Genomic DNA, 23,452 nt, shown 5'->3' with positions numbered 1-23,452 from the left:
CCTCACTTTTCAGACACGGTGAAGGAACTCAACGAGTCAGACAATGAGCATGCCCAGTATCACAACTGTATGACCGATATGTACAATGGTATCTATATCATGATTGTGCAACAGGTACAATCATTTGAACTAAATGTGTAATCACCCTTTTGGCTGAATTCATGTAATAATCGGGGGAGGGTAGAGATACGCTTACAGTACTGTAAATTACTGGACTTGTACTGGAAATTATCGAATGGATACTGGTGTTGAAAATATGATTAACTACTTGAACAGCAAATTTAAGTAACTATGTTTGGTTTTGGTTTTGACTTGAGTCCGTGGCTGTCAGTAAACAATTATTATTCTCCATTGAATGCAAATAAGCTTCACCAAGCATCAAATTTCCTCGAGTATTTAACGTCGTGTAGGCTGGACTATAAACTCAGATTGAATCTCTAAGTTGTCGGAACGTCATCGAATAATCGTCTTCTTCTGACACTTCGCTAAAAGACAGGGCAATGAAAATAAAGTTTACACGGCCAGTAATGCTAACTTTTGATGATTTATTTCATCATTTTTATTTTGTATGTCAACTGAAAGTTCTTATTCTACTCCCCAAAGAATGTTGAAACACTCGCTATTTAGCTTGTTAACTTAGCGTGTATACGTGTAAAATGCATTGTTATTATTTACGTTTGAATTCTAGTCCGGACCAGAAGTCACTTTTCAACAATAACATTGCAGTCTACACACATACGGACTGAGTTGACAAGCTGAACACTGTATATATCAACATACTTTGGGGAGTAGAACAAGGAATTATGGTTCACATTAAAACAAAGTGAAAAAATTATGAAAAGCTAGCATTACTGGCCCTTCATAATCTTGGTGCACGTTGGACTCACTGGACATGGCTACCCATTTCCTGAATATGATACTGAATACACCAACCTTACTGGTTGACACAGGTTTGTATTTGAAATGAATATTCTAAAACACTTCTGAACACGTATTCCGAGAAAAATGTGCATCTGTTGCTAATGGCACATTTTAACAATATTCACAGTTTACATATAATTAAAGGGACCCAGATTTTGAAATATTTTCTTATATCGAAGTGATCTAACAAACGAGACTCCTTGGAATATTTTATGCACCCCTCCGAAGTGTTTTTGAACCAAGCCTTGGATTACCAGACTGATAAAATATCAACAAACATCAACAATAGAAGGTTGCAAACTTGAAAACTGCCTGCAGTTGCGTGATTGCATGCGTCGCTTTACAAATGGCTTCCATGGGTCACTCCTTTTTGTTCATAACAGTCATAAGCAGTCTCCTACTACACATTGTTTCTTCACAAAACGATGGCGAAGCATTACTTACCATACCTCAAGGCAGTCTACGAGGAATACGAAAACAATTAAGCAATACATACTACGTCAATTCGTTTTTGAAAATCCCTTACGTCCAGCCAGCCCTCGGTGATCTTAGATTTCGTGCCCCGCAGCCGGCACCGACGTGGAAGGGAGTGCGAGACGCGACCCGTTTCGGACCAGCTTGTACGCAGGGTGGTTTTATTTTCGACCGGTTTCCAATTTTCCCGGTACCTTTACCAGGATTGCCGGTCTTCAATTCCACCATCTCAGATTTCGTCGACGAAGATTGCCTGCATCTCAACGTATATGCACCAGAAGTAAGTACTTCTTCTAACACCCTAAGAGATTTACTTTTCCTTTTGTTTTGCTTTCAAGCCACTTTTTTGTCCTTCTGGCTTACTAATGCACTCGAATTTTAGGTATAATAAGTGTGTAATTATGTAAAGACATTCATCCCGTGTTTGAACCTTTGATATAATCGTGATACACTGATGATAGTACTTATGTAACACAACACAGCGTACGTATGCTGATGAAAATGTTTTACATGTTGTAAAGTTTTTTTGGTGAAAACAGCCATCGTGGTGAAAACAGCCATCGTGTTGCCGAAGCATCGATCATGCGACAAGCATGTAGCCCACATTTGTTGGTGACGAACAATTTTTTTCTATTCTATTGAAGGTCACTGTCGGGACGAACAGATATTCCGTCATGCTGTTCATCCAAGGAGGTGGTTACATCCTCGGGGGAGACTTACAGCCTCTGTATAACGGCGAAGTTCTCGCGTACAGGCAACAAGTGGTCGTTGTCACGTTCAACTACCGACTGGGGGCGTTTGGTATGTTGTCAATATAGATGTGATTTTCAAACTTTTATACATGACTTTTTCTGTTTGAACATAACATGTTATCTGCTGTCATCATTTGATCAAGCCATCGATCTTGAATGAAAAGTTTAAATTTTTGAAAGAAAGTCGTGTTGAAATCCTTGATGTTGGGATATATAAAGTCTGGGGTCGATGGTTCTTCTGGGATAGAAAGTCAGACCCTGCGCAACAGAACTAGACATTCTGTGAAGAAGGAAAAAATAACACAAAAGTATTCAAGGGTAAGGGTTATGGTGTTCGACATCTTGAATAGACATAAATATATAAACAGATTTGAATCAACTCTGAAAATTCCATGCGTCATGACAAAATTATCTGTTCGTTTCTGTAATAATGGGATTTACACGGCTTTGTAAAAAGGAATAAACCTCCATACGCTAAATTTATACGTCATGGCTTTATATGCCGATGATAAAAGGTAAACATGTACATTTTTACGTGAGAATGCAGGATTCCTTAGCCTCAATGATGACGTGGCTCCCGGTAACTATGGGTTACTAGATCAAGTGGCTGCTATGAAGTGGGTACGTGACAACATCGAGTACTTTGGTGGCGATCCTGACCAAGTCACCATATTTGGTGAAAGTGCTGGGGCTGCAAGTGTTGGAATGCACATGATATCGCCGATGTCTAAAGGTGAGGTCAGTTGAAAAACACATAATGAATAATACAAGAACAACATTTTTCTGACTGTCCTCTAATAAAGGTGGTCAATACTTTCATGACACACACAGTATAAATCTGCATTTTAAGAGTTGCTCAAACCTTTGACGGTACACAAACTACTGTCTATGCTCAAACAAGTTGGATTCAATGATAACATACACGCTATGCACGCTCGAATATCATACAAAATTACCTTGTTTTTGTTTTGTTTTTCAATTCAGGGTTGTTTCGTAGAGCCATCGCCGAAAGCGGGACTCCTCTGAACCACTGGGCTATCAAAGAAGAACCGTACGACTGCGTGAAGAATGCCCGTTACATGGCCACAAGAATTGGCTGTCCAACCGAATCGTCCACCGCATTGGTCGAATGTCTACGAACCAAAGACGCCCTGGAAATTTCACGATACTCGTTCTTTGTGAGTAACGATCTACCTGCTAATATCCAGCACACTAGCTGATATGTCCTGAGAAACAACAGATATGAGACGAAGTTCAAACGAGAAGTGTCGAGGAATAAGCGAATGCCTTTTTCACCTGTGATTGAAACTATTCGATGAAGCACTTTACCGATCTCGCTGCAGATGCACTCAAGTATACGAAGAACAATGGGGACAATATTTCAAAGGATACTGAGAACATCAAATAATTAAAGTAGATTTACATTCACATTTCAACGACGCAGCAAATATTGAGCACAAATTCCGATGACATCATCATCATCTTCATCTATCTCCGTTTCACTATTATCATAGGCTGACGGCGACGAATTTGCATTCGAACCAGTGGTAGATGGACCAGGTGGATTCATGCCGCTGAGCCCCATACACTACATCAGGAACGGTCTCCTCCAAAAAGTACCCTTTATTATGGGGTACAATAAAGATGAATTAGGTTTAGCACTCAGTAAGTTTTGCATCGTGTAGGCTTTCATTGCCCGATGAAAAGATACAAGTTTGATGCGTTTCTTCGAGTATGATCTCCCATAACGTTGATGATTTTTTCTTTTAAATGTGAAACATGTTTTAATTTCTTCAACGACGTGACGTAATATTGGTGCCGAGTGCAGGACTAAATGTGGGCTCCCTCTTATGAATCATCTGGCACGCGCCTCACTGTGAGTGATTTGACAATTATTATGTATAATGAGCCGCACAATTCCGATCGTTTACCTGTTGTCGTAATGTAAGTTGTAACGATGCACTTCATTGGATGAATTATTTGCCAATAGGCTGATAGCTGACTGCTGATTGGCTACTCTTACTAATATTACTCCCTGTTCTTCCTTTCCAGTGGGTGTACCTGACATTGAGAACGGTATGTCAAGGACCACTTTCAGAGAGCGTATCTGGGAAAGAATTGTGATGAGGAGGAAATACGGAGGCGAAAAGAATGCATCTTACGATGACATATTCAATGCAATAGAATTTCAATATACCCCCTGGGATAATCCAAATGATCAAATAAAACTGAGAGAAAGCTTTATTCAGGTGAGGATATCAGGTGTAAATACAGAACTGATTCATCAATCGTTGCCTTATTTGGTCTCTCCTTCCTCTCTTTCTCTCCATACATACACACATACCTACCTACCTACCTACCTACCTACCTACATACATACCTACCTACCTACCTACCTACCTACCTACCTACCTACCTACCTACCTACCTACATACATACCTACCTACCTACCTACCTACCTACCTACCTACCTACCTACCTACCTACCTACCTACCTACCTACCTACCTACATACCTACATACCTACCTACCTACCTACCTACCTAACTACCTACATACATACATACATACATACATACATACATACATACATACATACATACATACATACATACATACATACATACATACATACATACATACAGACAGACAGACAGACAGACAGACAGACAGACAGACAGACAGACAGACATGGAAAGTGCTTTGAATATACATACTTATTTCGTTTTTGAATCAAAACTACTACACCGGTCTATACATACAGTATCCTGTACATATATTTCACTTAGAGCTGGACGTATCAACTGACATATCGATTTCCGTATCTCTTTCAGCTGACTACAGACAGAACGTTCGTGGAAGGGATCCTCAAACACATTGACTATGCAACCGAAGTGATGCCGACTTATTTGTACCGACTTGACTACCGTTCAATTTTCAGCAGTTGGCCAGAATGGGCAGGTAATGATATTTCTATCCACTGATATTCACTTTCGCCTTGAGTATCGATTGTTTGGAATTCATAAAATTTGAGCATAAATTAGACATGTGATATAAACTCGCTGACGTAATATATACATACATTCATTCGAAAGAGAACGAAGGACGCATTGTTTCATTTGGATGTCAAATTTCGCTGTCATAGTGAAAGTGATGAAGGACGCGGAAATCACTTGGAATATTTTAAATGTGCTTTTAGAAAAAATCAGAAAGTGTAAGTCCCCCAAGGAACCATATTTTTGTGAAAACAACAACCTTTTAGAATTTTTGAGTCGTTTAAATCGAATGGAAAACATGTATCACGCAATATTTTTCGTGCCGAGTAAAGTTGACATCATGAATGGGACACTAACAACTCCATGACGTCATTTTGGTGCAACATATTGATTATCTTAGCATCACTGCGTTCAGTCTGGAACCTGGCAAATCATTTACCATTGGAAAGAAATTTATCAAGAGTGAGATATTTCCTACGAGAGACCAGTAAGCTTTACAAATATTTTTATTTTATTTTATTATATCAAGGTGTTTGTCATGGCGACGAGCTGACCTACATTTTCGGCCTGCCCTTCAAAGAAGGTGAAAACTACACGGACACAGACAGAGCCATGAGTGACACGGTCATGTCGCTGTGGGCCAATTTTGCTAAGACTGGGTAAATAATATCACTTTGTGTCAAAGGAAGAAGTGTATATCAAAATAACATGATTGGGCTATTTTTTGGATAATTGTCTGGCGTTGAAATATTTGTACAGAATACTCGTTGCGGATAAACAGTCACACATATTGACTGGCCATGAGGGCAACAGCATACGTCTGTACCCCGAGGGACTGTGAGTCACCCCCAAAAACAGACTGTTTCCGAGGCCGTAGGCCGAGGGGAAACAGTCTGTTTTTGGGGGTGACTCACAGGCCCGAGGGGTTAAAGACTTATGCTGTTGCCCCCGTGGCCAGTCAATATGTGTTTTGTAACACACCTCCTCCGTAGCCATGCATAAGAACGTACTATACACAAAACTTGTCGCATGTAGGCCTACGATGTAATATGTTGGAGTGGTTCTAAGAAAAAGTTTTTCCCAAAAGAATCTGCAAAACCTTCAATGCACCGTTGATTATTATAGTTTTTGTCCGTATCGAGTCCTTGTTGGAAACCAAAGCATTGAATTCTTCTTCAGAAAGTAGGATAAACCAAGAAATTTCTCGACTATCGTTTCGATCGGCCGCAGACGACATCTTTGTTTACATTCCGGTCCGCGTTCGCGTCAATGTCGTTTTTGACGTCAGCGGGCATCATTTTTCGGAACTGATGCCTGGCAGGCAACAGTTCAAACAAATGATGCCTGATGACGTCGTTACGTGGATCAGCACAAAAAGAATGCATCCCACGTGACTATCAATTGGCGAATTAGAATACAGACTGCGGATGAGGTGTGTTGCAATCACAATTGATTTTGATCTTTATGCAAATATCGAATATTGTTATGATTGTTATGATTGTTATGATTGTATATTGTTATGATTTTTTGGAGGAAAAACAACTTAAACATATAGATTTATTTCGCTCTTTTCTGCTATGCAAATATCTGAAAGTAGAGAGTGCATATTTTTGGGCCAGTAAATATTCTTCATCGATAATTACTCATTGTAATTCGATTTGTAAACTACCATATTGCTTATTGATATAGTTTACATAAATGAATACATAAATTTAGAAAACCAAGAATCATACGTAAAGTACTTCCCTGAATCGGTCGTTTCCAATCTCGTCTTTCGACAGAAATCCAACCCCGCGAGGAGTAACGGTACCCAATCTCGACGTTAAATGGGAACGTTACACGGCCAGCGATCGGAAGTTGCTGATATTTGGCCCCGACGGTACGAGCTACATGACGGATGACGTCATCGACTACTCGAATATCGCCTTCTGGCATGTCTACGACAACCAGGTGGTTGACGCAGCGACGTCCAAGCGATGCAACTGCAGTGAACTTTGCGAAGACCCGTATTCGTTCGCATCAACGACTCTGCCGAAAAAGTCGAGTTCGACACACATGACGTCACCAAACACAAACCGAACCGTCGTGACGTCAGAGACAATGACGTATGGCATTAGCATCGCGACTCCATACGATGGACAAGAGTTGACAACAACCGAAACGGGCTCAAGCGGCAATCGCTCATCCTTCTTGCCGATTACATACCTTATTAGCGGACTTCTTGCTCTCCTTAACATCTACAATGACGTAGAACCGTGAGATGTTGTGAATTTTCAGAGCATATTCCATGAGGAACAGAACATCTTAAGGTTCTGTGTGATTTAAGTTTTTGCGGAAAATCACTTTATCATCTGTCGATTGACAACAGATCATCGATGGGTTATTAAACAGTGCTATTAGAGTTTAAATCATGGGAGTCGCTGTTGTTATGGTGAACGAGGCTGTCTCTTTTGATCAAGGAAAGGTACTTTTTAAGTGGAAAGCATGACTTTTACCACAGTGTTATTCTCTTTCAATTCATATAATCTGTTTGTTTCAGCAAAAGAACCTCGAGAGATCTTCAACTATAGCAGCATTTTCAGCTTATGATATCACTATTGATCAATGCACGTTGTTCATTTGTGAATGTCTTGTCTTTGTCAAGACCAACCCAGAAACTTAAAAGTTTAGTACGATATCGAACTGGGCCTACTGATTAACATAAAGCTCAATATCATATCAACGACATTCCATGCTATTTTCTGTACGATACCGTTTGAAGCGCTCGCAAATTTGCGTACATTCGTGTGAAGAAAACGAGAAGGTAGGCCATGTAAACCTATGGTAATCGTCAGTAACACTAGCTAATTTTGGGGTACAATTTTTGTGTGGCTTTCCAAGCGAGAACGATGATTGGCTGCTGTATATGCACGTGACCAAACTCCTTTAACTGAGCCAATTATATGACAGTTTCATTGAAGTTTCAATAGTAATCTTTGCAAAGATTTCAAGAGATACCGCAAATTTATCACTAAAAGTAAATTTATCACCATACATTTTATCATATCACTTAGCGCATCGATGTTGGAATTTTCAGGCCAACAGTGGAATCAATTCTGAAATGTACATGCTTTTCATGTTCCCTGTTATTAAAAGTACTGCCATTCTCTCGTTCAAAAATTAATGTATTTTTAAAAAGATTTCCGTTTGCCTGGCGCAAACATTAAGTTTCAAGGGTAAAGCACGACTATAGTGGAACTAATTTTCGATAATGATATGTTCAATAAAAAGTAAAATGAACCGTTTCGTATACGTTGCATGGATTTGTCCTTGACTCTGTTCTTTATATTTTACCAAGACAACTGTTAATGTCGGTGTTAACGTTGATGTCGCTTATCAAAAAGACTTCAAGTGCGGACATTTCAATTTTTTCTTCGTCGGCGTGTTTTTCGAGTTGTGAGTTTGTAACTCGCTGATAGTTTACTTAGTTATCATTGTAACTCGTTTATATCACGGTAACCGTGTTTATATTTTGGTTGGTTATCATTGTTGGTAGACTGGCCAGAAGTTAATATAGACTCGTCGCAAGATGCTGTGCAAATTGTTGAAAGTCGGTCGGTGGAACACTCTGGACAGGTATTTGCCTCAGACATCTAGCTTCGTCCACAGTCTTGGTGCATTGATGTATCGTCGGCCACTGTTCGGCCGTTGCATTTATGTGCGCAAAGATGAGATTTTTCCGAATGTTTCTGTCGGCGGCAGCCAATGTCGCGCGTGATGCTATATTTGGTAACGAAGCCGATAAATTTCATGGGTCAAAATCAATCCTTATCAGATTATTAATGCCATTATTATCTCATTTTTGTAATGATTTTACAAGTTACTTGCAATAAGATGTACGATGTATTTTTTGCGAATGTTTTGAGCAGACAACTGTAAGTACTTTGAGTGACAAAATTTGACAGATTTTGAATGCTTACCAAATGCAGCGTCTGCAGTGTAGTATGTATTCGATTTTGTTTTGCACTCGGCCATGTCTGCTTATATTCATAAGGGATGGACCATTAGACCTTGGGAGGGGGTGGTCACAATGAAATTGTGAAAATTTTTTTTTTACTATTGTAAATTTCTGAAATTTTTTTTTTCCATTGAGATTAGCTGTGCAAATTTTTTTTTTCATAGTAAATTTTCAGATTTATAATTTTTTTTTAGTTCGTCGCTGTCTGAAGATAAAGAGGGCAAGATGTGGTGCCAAGCACCATAAGCGGCCATGCAAGCGGTCAAGGGGGGGGGTCAGGAGGGGGTGTCCCCTGCTGCCGTTGGAGCTTTTGAAAAATAGAGATTAAAATGGTGTTATTTGGTGGCACTTGGGGAGTATTTTTGCGGGGGGAGGTCAGGAGGGGGGTGTTCCCCCTCCTGCTGTTGGAGCTTTTGAAAAATAGAGATTAAAATGGTATTATTTGGTGGCACTTGGGGAGTATTTTTGCGGGGGGTGGTCAGGAGGGGGTGTCCCCCTGCTGCCGTTGGAGCTTTTGAAAAATAGAGATTAAAATGGTGTTATTTGGTGGCACTTGGGGAGTATTTTTGCGGGGGGAGGTCAGGAGGCGTGTCCCCCTCCTGCTGTTGGAGCTTTTGAAAAATAGAGATAAAAATGGTGTTATTTGGTGGCACTTTGGGAGCATTTTTTTCGGATTACACATCTTCCTCTGAAACATGGTCTTCTTGCTCCTCAGTAGCTTCCTATAGTTTTGAAAATTGACTATTTTGGCTTCCTGGCTTCCCTTTCTACTGAGTGGTGAAATGCCTACATTCACCCCACCAAACATCATGCATATCTCATGATTTACAATTGATTTTGACAAGCTGAGAAGCTAAATTTGTGTTTTTAGAGCAATTGTTGCCCTTTTTTGATCAAAACATCTATTTCTCTGTAGCAGCATGTCCAAATTGATTGGATGTGTATAGATGTGTTGAAATTTAAATATTTGTCTTTTTAGGGCAATTTATGCTAAAAAATGGTCAAAAAATCTGTATTCTCTGAAAGGGCTTGTCCAATTTCTTTGAAATTTGCTACACAAAAACGATTATTCATGCAGATTTATTCAGTATTTGCTATCGAGAAACTTTCAAAGTTCAACCCTTTTGTGTGTTTTTGTGTTGGGATTTGTTGGATAGATGCATTCTACGTAGTGTATTGTTGAATGTTAAAACATATGTTGCTGTTGTTTTTGATGCTGTCTTTTGAGAAAAAAGAATTGAAAATGCCTTTTTAAAGCAAAATAATACATAATGACTTGATATGTTGTTTTATCATTATTGACGTGTTTCTACTTGTTCACCCATTCTTGCATTCATCATTGCAATAAAATGCTGTGAAAAAAATGAAACTGATGTGGCCTGCATCTGTTTACCTTGATCTTAAAAGGCAAATACAACTATCGTCTTGACAACCATACCGTAGTTTCAATGTTTTACCTTGTGTACCTGCTTGGTTTGTACGCAGGAAACAAGTAGAAAACAGGCTCTATAATTTCATAATTTTCAAGTGATCAGAATACAAAAGTCCTGAAAAGATAAGATAATCACAACTTCCAGTATAAGGGATACAGTCACTCTAAATGTATAAATTAAAATTAAAAATGTGCCTGGAGGATGTACTAAAAAATACAGAAAGTTGCTTCCTGTCGGTAAAATCTAAAAAAAATTCAAAATTTTAGAGACTTTTGCAGATTTTTTTTTTACGCCTTTGTCTTCTTGTTTATTTTTTTTTTATTTTGCAAACTAGTTTGAAGATTTTTTTTTCCTAACTTTTTGCTCTGAAAATTTTTTTTTCTGTTTTGACCACCCCCCTCCCAAGATCTAATGGTCCGTCCCTAACACCCGTATCTCTAAACCTGTTGCATAACCGATATCAGACTGTTGTCAGTGTTGTTTTGATTTGCTGTATAACAAGCCCTGCACACGGTTTGTATATTAAAAGTGTGCAACACATGCACATGCGACCAGCGCCGATTCGATTCAATCTGTTCCCGCGCTAGTGTGAAAATGACGCGGAATATCTTTGCCTTCATAAGCATTATTTTACTACATAATGTTTCTTCGCAAAACGATGGCGAAGCATTGCTTACCATACCTCAAGGCAGTCTCCGAGGAATACGAAAACAAATAAGCAATACATACTACGTCAATTCGTTTTTGAAAATCCCTTACGTCCAGCCAGCTCTCGGTGATCTTAGATTTCGTGCCCCGCAGCAGCCGGCACCGACATGGAAGGGAGTGCGAGACGCGACCGGTTTCGGGCCAGCTTGCATTCAGGCGGGCGTTATTCTTGATTGGTTTCCAGTGTTCCCGGTACCTGTACCAGGCGTGCCAGAATTTAATGATACCATCTCAGATTATGTTGACGAAGACTGCCTGAATCTTAACGTTTTTGCCCCTCAGGTAAGCCTTCATTTCAATCCATCACCCTTCATTTATTGCTTAAAGGAATACATCGTATTGGTTAATTTTTCCACCGCTGTTGCCTAGGAACCAACTGAAGGCAAGTCTGTGTTCAGTTTCATTGAACAACATTAAGATGGGAGATATTGAGTACTTTTTTGTTAAAAGTTGCTGCGTTTTCAAAAAGACATGGCGTGGTGAAAACTCGACATATCTTTTTTACAATGGCCGCTAGTGGCAGTAGCTGAACTTTTGATGATTATTTTCACTTGACATACAAAACAAAAAAGTGAAAAATCATCGAATGTTATAGCTACTGACTCTTTAAGGTCAGCACCGCTACTTGATAGAACGTAGTACCTTCAGCGTGTGTAGTTAGGTTGGCAAAACGAATAAATGTTTAAAGGGGTACTATAGTCATTTTTATGAATGAGAGAAGGCGGCGGCAGGATCTGCGGAAAAATTTTATCCGCCAAATATTATGTCGCTCATACCAGATGGAAGGTTTCTGGTCAAAAGAGCGACCTGTTTATAATTACTGGATAATAAGTGCATTCCAAACTATGCATATATTACCTTACAGACTAGTCACTGTTAAATTATAAGTTAACAATGAAGAATATCTGTTGATTGCTGCGGAGTTGTAGATTGCTACATTTAGTAATTTCACAAGAGTTTTGATGAAAGTCTGACTCTGGCTCCAAATTATCTGACAATGGATCACTCATTTTAGCTAATCCAATTATTCGCTATAAACTTATGGCTTTGTTTTACTCAAGCCAATATTGACAACCGTGTTGCAAGTAACTTCACTGTAGTTAAGTACTGCATCGTGTGATGATGTGCCATTTCTCATCCAAGGTCACCGTTGGGTCGAATCGATATCCTGTCATGGTGTTCATCCAAGGAGGCGGGTATATCCTTGGAGGTGACTTTCTACCCCTGTACAACGGTGAAGTTCTTGCCTACAAGAAACAAGTCGTGGTCGTCACGTTTAACTACAGACTTGGAGCATTAGGTAAAAATAAATGAAAATTAATCTTGTAGCTTGATGGTACGTTAAAAGTTTCTGAGTGCCTCGTCTGATTCTTGTGACCTTTGACCTAACGTCTTCTGTATAAAGATGGGTATATCCATAGATAGAAGCGAGCATTGTATATCTTTCGCTACTATTATCACACCGAAACTTTTGGACGTCTTTATCGATTGTTTTCGGGAACCAATTTTTCATCGATTTCTTTCTGACTTGATGTCAGTTGAAACAAGCTCTACAATCAATCCGAATGTTCTCTTTTTCATTCTCCGTCACAGAAGAATTCAGTTATGGGCAAATGTCCGCCCACTTTTGCAAACATGTGGTTATCTTGTCCCCTCGCAATCTATCTTTCAAGGCTATGAGTAAACAGTAGACAAAAACTAAGGTTCGTACGACACCTGATGAAAGATCTAGTTTCGTGAACTTTGATTATTTCCACATCGGATACAACTATCAATTAATCAACTCCATCCAATCTTAACTCAAAGGACTTTTCTCATGATCAGATACATATCGGGAATGCTTCATTCTCATTCGTTGATTTTGTTACAAAGAGCGGTAATTGAAAAGTTCGTTGACTGTTGACATTACTGTCGGTGACATACGTTGGTCCAATCGAAGTTGCATGCTTAGAAAAAGACTAATTGTGCCATAAAACTGTGGTAAAAATTCCCTGCCCTCCCCATGCAGCTTGCTGATTCGAGGGGAGAAAAATCTATGCGCCCGCCAAGAAATTATTAAAAAAGAGAATACCGTTTAACGCCGACACTTTCGTTATCTACCTCGGCAGGTTTCCATAGTAGTCATGTAAATTACATTTCGGGACAAAGCGTTATATTAGCAATTATATCATACCAGTATATTGATGGCGCAAATAAAGCGATCTGATTGGTCAAGACACGAAAAGAACCGTGGTATATTGGCGATATAACACGGCTGGCACACGCACGAGCTCTCAGCTTGAGCAAAAATCCGTTTTTGACGTTCCACTCCAGAATTTCAATATACTGTTATGATATAATAGCAATAAATCACACCCAGCGACGGTATACCACTCGATTTTGACCAGTTCACTTCCTATATGCACTCGCTATCGCTCGTGCATACATGTCGTGAACTGGTCAAAATCTCGTGGTATACCGTCGCTGAGTGTGGTTTATTGCTTAAATATCGAGCTTATACAGTAAAATATCCATTGTAGTACACTGATCATCATCGAGCTCAAACTGATACAAGGCGTAACTATGCAAAGTACAACGCCACTCTACACAACTTCACAACAGTGCCTTTTGCTAGTTTAAATAGTCATACGAATGGAGTACAGTCTTACGGTAGATTAAAACAATACTTTTGTTTACATTAATCTAGGATTCCTCAGCCTCAAGGATGACGTAGTGCCCGGTAACTATGGGTTACTAGATCAAGTGGCTGCTTTGAAGTGGGTGCGCGACAACATCGAGTACTTTGGTGGCGATCCAGACCAAGTCACTATATTTGGTCAAAGTGCTGGGGCTGCAAGTGTTGGGATGCATATGATTTCACCGATGTCAAAAGGTCAGAAAGACAAGAAAAAGATATAAATTTATATATGTAGATCTAAACTATCATTGCCAACTTTCCGGGTTCAAATTCCGACCAAAAAGTCAAATAAAAAAGTTTGTAGCAAAGCTATCGGTCCGATGTCTAGGAATACATGTGGTTTCTCAATGATACCGACTTATGTTCTCTTGTGGTCACCTTTCTACATTTGCTACATCATGATAATAATAATCACTTTGTTAGTTGCACTAGACTAAATCGCAGGACAAAAGCATTCAATTTTATACTGTAGTACTGGCCAATTATGATACCAAAAAGATTTGCCAGCCCTTACTATTACTAAAAAGCAGCATCACTGTAAACACAGTCATAGTACTTGTTACACTTCTACAAACAATCTATACTTCCCTTTTCTCCTTTTATCGAAATCTACCTGGGATTAAGAAAGTCCTTTCTCACTGTTTCTCTAGGATTGTTTCGTAGAGCCATCGCCGAAAGCGGAAGTCCTCTGAACCACTGGGCTATCAAAGAAGAACCGTACGACTGCGTGAAGAATGCCCATTACATGGCCACAAGAATTGGCTGTCCAACCGAATCGTCGACCGCATTGGTCGAATGTCTACGAACCAAAGACGCCCTGGAAATTTCACGATACTCATTCTTTGTAAGTAACGAATAATGTATACTCTATTTACGTACAAGATTAAAATCTCAGACAAGACCTAGGTGAACAAAGACTTAAATTGACGAAAAGTGTTATTTTTAAACTACAAAATAGCATGAATTTATACACACAAACGTATAATTGTTACCAGGTCAGCTATATGTCATATGATGCAGATGATATTTTTGTCGCTATCTTTACTGATTTAGAAATTTCAAGTTCAATAAATATACCCAATTGCAATTTTCAACGTGGTGACTGCAGTGTGGAGATATATATTTGAAGCCGACGATCTTAATAACCGACATGACAGGAACTGACAGACCCCTTACTCATTTAAATTAAAATAGTATGCGCCTCGAAAGTGAAAGACTAAACTTTTGCCAAAACTTTCCTGACAACTAGCCGACAAGTGACATTCGGTTTTGTGTGTGAACATCGATTCTGTGATCACTCTCGAATATTAATCGTGGCCGCAAATACACCCAAGCTTGCAATGACGTCATCATACAATTACATTGCATTTACATGTGCCGATCTGCATCATTTTCAGGCAGATGGTGACGAGTTTGCGTTCGAACCAGTGGTAGATGGACCGGGTGGATTCATGCCACTAAGTCCCATACACTACATCAAGAACGGTCTCCTCCAAAAAGTACCCTTCATGATGGGATACACTAAAGATGAGACGGGACCAACACTAAGTGAGTTAATCACCGGGTTGTTTTCACCTGCCCCGGTTTATATAGCTATAATTGACGTCGCTCATTGTTAGAAACAGCAAACATGAAGTTGGCGAAATTTAAAACATAACACGATTGGAACTAATTTGGGATAATTAGATGGTGAAGTACTGCTTTTCTTTTTAAATTACACACTTGTTTTTATGAGTAATTTGTAATATTGCAACATTCAGCAAAGGGCCACCTAATAGCCCTTTTGTGAAATTTGAAAAATATAAAAGATCCAATTATCCCAAATTAGTTTCCAATCGTTTCAATACTTCTACAACAAATAGCTAAATTCAATTAAACAACGACAATGTCAACATTTACTACGAGTGGAAATTGCTTTGTTAATCTTTTACCCATCTCATAGCGTTATTTAATCATAAATATGAACTCTGAAAGAAAGGTCTCCCAAATTACCAACCCTTGACGACGTAAACTATAATATTTAGAAAATGCTGGTCTCTTATAAGCATTAATTCACCGAAGATATCGGGTGCACGTACATAAAATATTTCACAAAGCGCCTTTTAGAACTGCCTCTCTTAAACGTAAAATCAAAACCCATATCGGATTCGTGTGACGTATTCAACACGTCTTAGCCGCCAAGAAATAAATTTCAACTTTGTGAAGAAGGAAATAGAATATTGAATAAAAAAAACGAAATTATATAATCCATAAACTTGGGTGAGAACGATTAGGTAGAACAATCGGCTCGTTACATATAGACTAATGTAAACGTAAGCGTTCTGAGATTTAACTGACATGGATGGACTGTTTTCGAAATCACGTATTTCAGTCAAAACTGTGTTTTTACCGTTGTCTATCTCAGTTACCGTACGCGGCGTTGAAGACGGGATATCCAGAGATACTTTCCGAGATCTGATCTGGACCAGAATTGTGACGAAAAGAAAACACGAAGGCGAAAAGGCCCCGTCTTACGAAGACATCTTTAATGCTATTGAATTCCAATACACCCCGTGGGAAAGCCCAAATGACGAAATAAAACTAAGAGAGAGTTTTATCAAGGTGAGTTGCTCCTAATTGTCAGGTTATTCACAGTCATTGCCTTATATGGGGATGTAAACATTGCAATTAGCTCTCTAGAGTTCAAATGTTAAATACTTAGTAATAGCTGCAGGGTAAACCTTGATGTAGACTGAAAGATCCGTCACTCGAGAGCGCCCTCCAGCGACGGATCTTTCAGTCTATCCTTTCTGCAGTTCTATTGGAAAAGTCCCTTTAATAGCTGTTTAGTCAATTATTCAAGGATGCATATGGATCGCACATTCACAACGAATCGGGCGTTTCTGCTTACACACATCAAGGTCCAGATACATTACAAATGTTCTAATGCTTACCAGCTTAAAGGTCATGTGCATGAATTTACGATAATTGACACCGTACTGATATTCCGACGTCTTTGGCACCTCAGTGCGCTAACTAGGGAGCATTTAGATTGACAAGGTATAATTCTTCATAGCTTGCAACGGATAGAACGTTTGTGGAAGGCATCCACAAGTACATCGACCACGCAACAGAAGTGGTTCCGACATATCTTTACCGGTTTGACTATCGTTCGAGTCAGTCAAGTGGGTTTCCTGAATGGGCAGGTAAGATAAACAGCTAAAGCTTCATTCACGTGTTTATTGTCATTGCGGACAGTCTCGATTTCCTTCTTAATTCCGATAATTAAAATCAAGGGGGTACATTTTCTGAGAAAGTTATTCAAAAAATACTGTTCTTATGTCATAAACCAGCCTGTTTTTGTCGTTTTCACACAAAAAATCATGATTATATATTGATAATAGTAAAATTTATTATATCTTGATAATAGTAAAAAATATTGTTTTCACGATGTCAGTCACAGTATAGTACATATTACCAAGATTACGAATGGGATGGTTTCTAATTCACACTGGTTAAGGTACTATGCGCCTCGAAAGTGAAAGACTTAAACTTTTGCTCAAACTTTCTTGAATGAAACTTTCAACCATTCTCTTACCAAATCAACGATAAAAATCGTCGTGCAAAATTTGGAACTACCGAAAGAAATCACCAAACATTTTGCAATATTTGAAATTCTAAATGGCCGCCATCCCTGTGTTAACTCTATAAGGGTAAAAATAAATTTTGGATTTACGAAAAACTAAGACTGTGAAAGTAAATGAGCCCCCACAAGTGGCAGATCAGAAAAGAATTGTAGAAATTTGAGAGTCCGACTAGCTGTCCCCGAGGCGCGTTTTAGGCTGGTGTCGTTTCTCTCATGACCTCTGTTCGAAATACGACATACCCTGTAATATAATTAAATGAAATATTACATACTCTGCAACATAATTAATCGGGATAATGCAATCAGTATTGTCTTCATAATGCATTCCTCGAGACTGAGACTTTTAAACTTTTGCCTTGACTATCTCAAAGAAACTTTACACCATTGTGTAATTAGTTCATAAGAATAGCAGAGATGGGTAAATTAACGCAAAAATTGGAGTGTCAAAAGAAACTCTATCTTAAAAGATTCAATGCTTCGAGTATAGACTCAGTCTTTCCTTTTTGCTTTTTTGAAAATACAGGAGTCTGTCACGGCGAAGAGCTATCCTTTGTATTCGGAGTCCCCTTCAAGGAAGGCGGCAACCGGACAGCGGCAGACAAAGCTCTGAGTGAAACTATGATGTCCCTATGGGCTAATTTTGCCAGAACAGGGTAAGCATTTCTATTTCTATGAACAATAATAATATGTCAAAATTGAAGCGTTTTTGTCTCACAGCTGTGTTGCGAGGTGCTGATACGCTTTCGGGGTCAATTTTTCCGAGTCGTCACTTTAAATGGCATAGGGGATTGCCTCAACATTGTTTATTTTTTAATTTTGAGTTAATTTTCAACATTCATTTACTATATAAAACAGTTGCCATACACAGTTTCCATCGATATCTGTTTTTCACCATATGCCCCTTATCAGCATTTATGCCTCTGCCTGTACGGTCTGGGAGTGTGTCTACCTACCTAAATGCCTGTCTGTACGTCTGAATGCTGCATGTATGTCTGCTTGTCTGTATTCCTGCATGTATAGCTGTCTGAAGTATGTGTGTTTACCTGCCTGTTTTATATCTGCCTGCCTACATGCCAGGATTTAAAGCAAAATGCAACTTGTTGATTGTATGTACCCTCAGTTACCTTCAATCCCCATGATTTATTTTATAAGATACAGTTTTCAGTACAGTAGCTTTTTGAGACAAATCTCCGAAGAGAGCGTACACATTTTATTTTTATTGGTTTTTTTTGTGATTTGTTCAACTTATTGTGACTTTACGACTCGTATTTCAGTTTTGACTTTGCTGATCTTAAAAGACGCCTCCCTAATGAAGTTAGGGACTGGACACAATTACAGGGGGGTGGGCCGGTGATTTTTGGGGGTGGGTTGCCATTTTTCACCCAAGCATTTTTGAAGGGTCATAAAATTTTGTGCAAGCCTATCAGGGAGGGTCACCTTTTTTCATGCATCAAAGCTGAAATTGCACGTATACACGTATTAAATAATATGGAATACTGAAAAAATAAAAAATACCTCCTGGCACTTTCATTTTCTGCCATTTCCATTTTCGGTGCGCCCTTCGGGCGCAAGTTTAAGGGTATAATAAACAATGTATTGATGATCCAAGCAGCCACATTGATTTAAGTTGTCATGATTTCTACTTTTCAACTCCTCTATTGTGCATAACTGTCCCCTATAATGACTCTTTCAATAATAATTGGGAGATCACTTATTTGACGTCATTCTCCCACTGACAATACATTGGGTATAGGTCGGTGTCAAACGTTCATGTCGCTGTATGTACATTTTTTATTTTTTGAGGACATTGACAGAATACAAACTATTCAGAATAGTGCATAGTGTCATCAATAACAACTGGAAGCTTCAGGTCGAACAACTTTTGAATAACAATTTAGGATCAGATAACCCATGAGTTATTCATAGTTTCATCATAGACTGCCATGTATAGTGAATCGACATTTCGGTGATATGCCAAAATCAAATTTCTTGCACACCCATTGACTTGAAACCACTCTACTCTAATCATGAACATCAATACCAATAATCAAGTGTACATAAATGCACAGATTTTCCTATTTTTGTATTGGAAAAAAATTGTTAATAGGGTTTCATCATAGACTGCCATGTATAATGAATCAACATTTCGGTGAAATTCCAAAATCAAATTTCTTGCACACCCATTGACTTGAAAGCACTCTTCTCTAATCATGAACATTAATACCAATAATCAAGTGTACATAAATGCACTGATTTACCTAGTTTTGTATTGGAAAAAAATTATTCATAGTTTCATCATAGACTGCCATGTATAGTGAATGGACATTTCAGTGAAATTCCAAAATCAAATTTCTTGCACAACCATTGACTTGAAACCACTCTAGTCTAATCATGAACAGTAGTACCAATAATTGAGTGTACATAAATGCACAGATTTCCCTATTTTTTTATTGTAAAAAAATTATTCATAGGGTTTCATCATAGACTGCCATGTATAGTGAATCAACATTTCAGTGAAATTCCAAAATCAAATTTCTTGCACACACATGGACTTGTAACCACTCTAGTCTAATCAAGAACATAAATATCAATAATCAAGCATACATAAATACACAGATTTGCCAAGTTTTGTATTTTAAAAAAATTATTCATAGTTTCGTCATAGACTACAATGTATATGCGAAATTCCAAAAACAAAGTTATTGTACACAGATGCACGTGTTACCACCCTCTTCTAATCAAGCACAATTATGTCAATTATTCAGGGTCCACATATGCACAAATAGTGCATATTTTTAATTCTGAAAAAAATTTTTTACAGTTTTGTCATAGACTCCCATGTATAGTGGAATCAGCATTATTGATGAAATTTAAAAATTACGTTTTTGTACAGGCATGCACTTTTACCTGCCACTTCAAGCAAAGTACACTTACATGAATTATCACACACATGTGATTTGATATTTTTTGACAAAGCGTTTATCGCCCACATTTTGCCTTCCTTTCGGGAGGGTGACTGAAAAAGTATAGCAAGTCAGAAGGGGGTCTTGAACACATTGCGGGTTTGTTGGGGGGTATTGAGTAACAGGGGGAGAGTCACTTATTTTCATGCACGGATAAGGGGGAGGGTAACTAATTTTTGTGCATGAACTTTTGAAGGGTCACTATTTTGACGCAGCGGTGTTTCAAAAAACACCGGCCCTCTCCCCCCTGTAATTTATGTCCAGTCCCTTATAGGTACACTTTCGACGTATCTCACGAGATGTGGTATTGAACGTTCAGGTGTGGTTTAGTACCAATCAGTAAATGGGCAACACGATTATTCGATCAAAACGCAAACTATGGTTCTGAAGCGTTTAAACTCGAGTGTGTTTTTCTTTTTTTTCAGAAACCCAAGCCCACTAGGAGTAAAGGTCCCGCATGTCGAAGGTTCATGGGAGCGCTATACGACGACTAATCGCATGTTAATGAGATTCGGCCCGGACGGCGTCAGCTACATGACGGATGAAGTCATCAATTATTCAAATATTGCCTTCTGGCATGTCTACGACAACCAAGTCGTCGAAGCGGCGACGACCCAACGATGCAACTGCAGCGAACTTTGCAGCATCAGCTCCTCAGCTTCACCTTCTGTCCTTCCTAGCACGCCACCAACCTCAAGTCCAGTAGCTTCATCAAATTATACAGACTCATCATCGTCCACCGTAGTCTATGTTACCACTGCCTTCAATGCATCGCCCATTTACGATGCAAAGACTGTGACTAAATACAGCGGAGATGATTTGACAACGATTAGCAGCGGCTCGATTAGCAACAACCAATCAGTCTTAACGATTATTTACAGTTTAACCTGCATTCTTGTCCTTCTGAATGTTCGAAACATTTATCTATGAAAAAAACATTTTATTTATAGTGAGCCCTTAAATCATCCCCCGCACTTATGAATACAAGATGACCAAGAGCTTTGTAATGTTTAACCTTTGGCCCATTTATCCTACAGAACAACAGGAAACAGTGATGCAGGAAGATTAGAGGGCCTCGAGGCAACTTTATGTTATTTGCTATGAGTGGCTCTACTAGAAGGGCTGAAATTCCATTGCGTGTATGATTTCATCAATTTTTCATGTTCTCGTAGGCAGTTGACAAGTCAAGTCAACCTGTCAACCTTTGTGCGTCATATATATATATATATATATATATATATATATACACGTACCTACCTCTCTCCCTCCCTACCTACCTGCCTGCCTGCCTGCCTGCCTCCATATGCATGCATGCACACACGCACGCACGCACGCACGCACGCACGCACACACGCATACACATACATACATACATCATACATACATACATACATACATACATACATACACACACACACACACACACACACACACATACATACATACATACATACATACATACATACATACATACATACATACATACATATACCAGTGATCCATTCACCTTCATAAAAGTACCTGCGACTGCTGAGTCATGCAACGGAATCAAATTGACCAGAAATGATACATGAATGACCTGGTATCCAGAAAATAATGAAATAACAGTAAAACGTTTTGCATCTTTAAGATTAGCTTTCGTCATTATTCCGTACACAGAATTTACAATATCTCTGAATTTTACATCTATTCCGATTGCATCAGCACACATCACAAACTTGAGGTTCATTGTACGCAAAACCTTAAACAGCTACTTCATTGAAGCAATTGTTAAGTATATTTAGAGATAGATCAGGTTTCAGCGTTCAATATTGTGATATTAACAGACACACATTCACGTAAAATTTTATATATATTCAGCTTGTCATAGAACGATACAAGCGTTGTCAAACTGCCATTTGTGACTTCATGCATGATCAGTTCATTTTTAGGCCTTTTTGTACATCTGTTGCACAAACAACCTGCCGCGTTTTGATGTTAGCTTTGTGGGAATGCACCTCCTACGTCACAGAATGAGACAATCGACTTTAGGGGTATATAAATATTGAACTGAACATCTGTGTTTAACTAATAAATAATAATGTATTCTTTTGATTATTATTGTTGATAAACAATATGTGGACAGATTCCCGCGTCTTTACGCAGCGCCCTCAACCCTGGTCATGAGGTCAAACAAGAATCAATCTAGAGTGTTTTTTAAACTTGAGTGGACTCCCTTATATTAATCCGGAAATGAACAAGTTCATGCAATTTTTCAGTCAAATCAGCATTCTGCAATCATTTATTCCGTTTGTTTTGTAGAACACAACCAGAACAAAAGTTTAAGTCTTCCAATGAAGCTTTAAACGCATAAACCATGGAGGCAGCAGCGAGACAAACTATGTACACTCCATGTGGGGGGGTTTGAATAGCGTGCCAATGACGACCAATCACTGATGAGTATCGAATTGTACATGTTGATGGCGACCAATCACTGATGAATATCGAATTGTACATGTTGATGGCGACCAATCACTGATGAATATCGAATCGTACATGTTGATGGCGACCAATCACTGATGAGTATCGAATTGTACATGTTGACAACCTGTACCAAACCATGAAGACCTTGCCAGAAAATATGCGTCTTGAAGTTGGAGATAAACATTTCGGTGCAAATTGATTCTTCAAAGTTTGCAACAATTCATCAATCACACAGTGTGCTTATAGATCTGCTAAACACGAGGCTCTGCATTGTGATGCAGGATAACGTCAATTTACGTTCATATTTTTATACAAATATGATGTCATAATGACCCATTTCGTGTGAAAGTTTTCTCACGCGGCTACGTATGTGGTTCCCAATTCATGCCATTAAACTGCTTCTCACAGGGCTCAGTAGGGTACGCCTAGATCAAATGAACGA

At 38.8% G+C, this 23,452-nt stretch overlaps 2 protein-coding genes across 2 annotated transcripts; both read left to right on the top strand.

Moving 5' to 3' along the window:
• Positions 1-1,026: 1,026 nt before the first annotated feature.
• LOC139152359 (acetylcholinesterase-like) lies at positions 1,027-8,343 on the top strand. The gene is made up of 9 exons (XM_070725495.1): positions 1,027-1,675; positions 2,040-2,196; positions 2,695-2,880; positions 3,132-3,325; positions 3,662-3,812; positions 4,200-4,396; positions 4,983-5,109; positions 5,674-5,803; positions 6,926-8,343. The coding sequence occupies exons 1-9, from the start codon at positions 1,268-1,270 to the stop codon at positions 7,401-7,403; spliced, it is 2,028 nt and encodes a 675-aa protein (XP_070581596.1). The 5' UTR covers positions 1,027-1,267; the 3' UTR covers positions 7,404-8,343.
• Positions 8,344-11,104: 2,761 nt separating this feature from the next.
• Positions 11,105-23,237, top strand: LOC139152358 (acetylcholinesterase-like). Its single transcript, XM_070725494.1, has 9 exons — positions 11,105-11,564; positions 12,426-12,582; positions 13,969-14,154; positions 14,610-14,803; positions 15,357-15,507; positions 16,364-16,560; positions 17,015-17,144; positions 18,108-18,237; positions 20,973-23,237. The coding sequence occupies exons 1-9, from the start codon at positions 11,169-11,171 to the stop codon at positions 21,475-21,477; spliced, it is 2,046 nt and encodes a 681-aa protein (XP_070581595.1). The 5' UTR covers positions 11,105-11,168; the 3' UTR covers positions 21,478-23,237.
• Positions 23,238-23,452: the final 215 nt, after the last annotated feature.

The sequence above is a fragment of the Ptychodera flava genome, chromosome 15, assembly GCF_041260155.1.
Source record: "Ptychodera flava strain L36383 chromosome 15, AS_Pfla_20210202, whole genome shotgun sequence".
Taxonomy (NCBI): domain Eukaryota; kingdom Metazoa; phylum Hemichordata; class Enteropneusta; family Ptychoderidae; genus Ptychodera; species Ptychodera flava.
Note: the sequence above shows the minus strand (reverse complement) of the source record. Positions and strands in the feature narration are given on the sequence as shown.

Bases quoted from the DNA above. Each gene is read 5' to 3' on its own strand.
- LOC139152359 (XM_070725495.1), top strand. From the start codon at position 1,268: ATGGCTTCCATGGGTCACTCCTTTTTGTTCATAACAGTCATAAGCAGT. The intron at 2,881-3,131 runs GTGAGGTCAGTT...TTTTCAATTCAG, and splicing joins GATATCGCCGATGTCTAAAG to GGTTGTTTCGTAGAGCCATC. The intron at 5,110-5,673 runs GTAATGATATTT...TATTATATCAAG, and splicing joins CAGTTGGCCAGAATGGGCAG to GTGTTTGTCATGGCGACGAG.
- LOC139152358 (XM_070725494.1), top strand. From the start codon at position 11,169: ATGACGCGGAATATCTTTGCCTTCATAAGCATTATTTTACTACATAAT. The intron at 12,583-13,968 runs GTAAAAATAAAT...ACATTAATCTAG, and splicing joins CTACAGACTTGGAGCATTAG to GATTCCTCAGCCTCAAGGAT. The intron at 14,804-15,356 runs GTAAGTAACGAA...CATCATTTTCAG, and splicing joins TTTCACGATACTCATTCTTT to GCAGATGGTGACGAGTTTGC.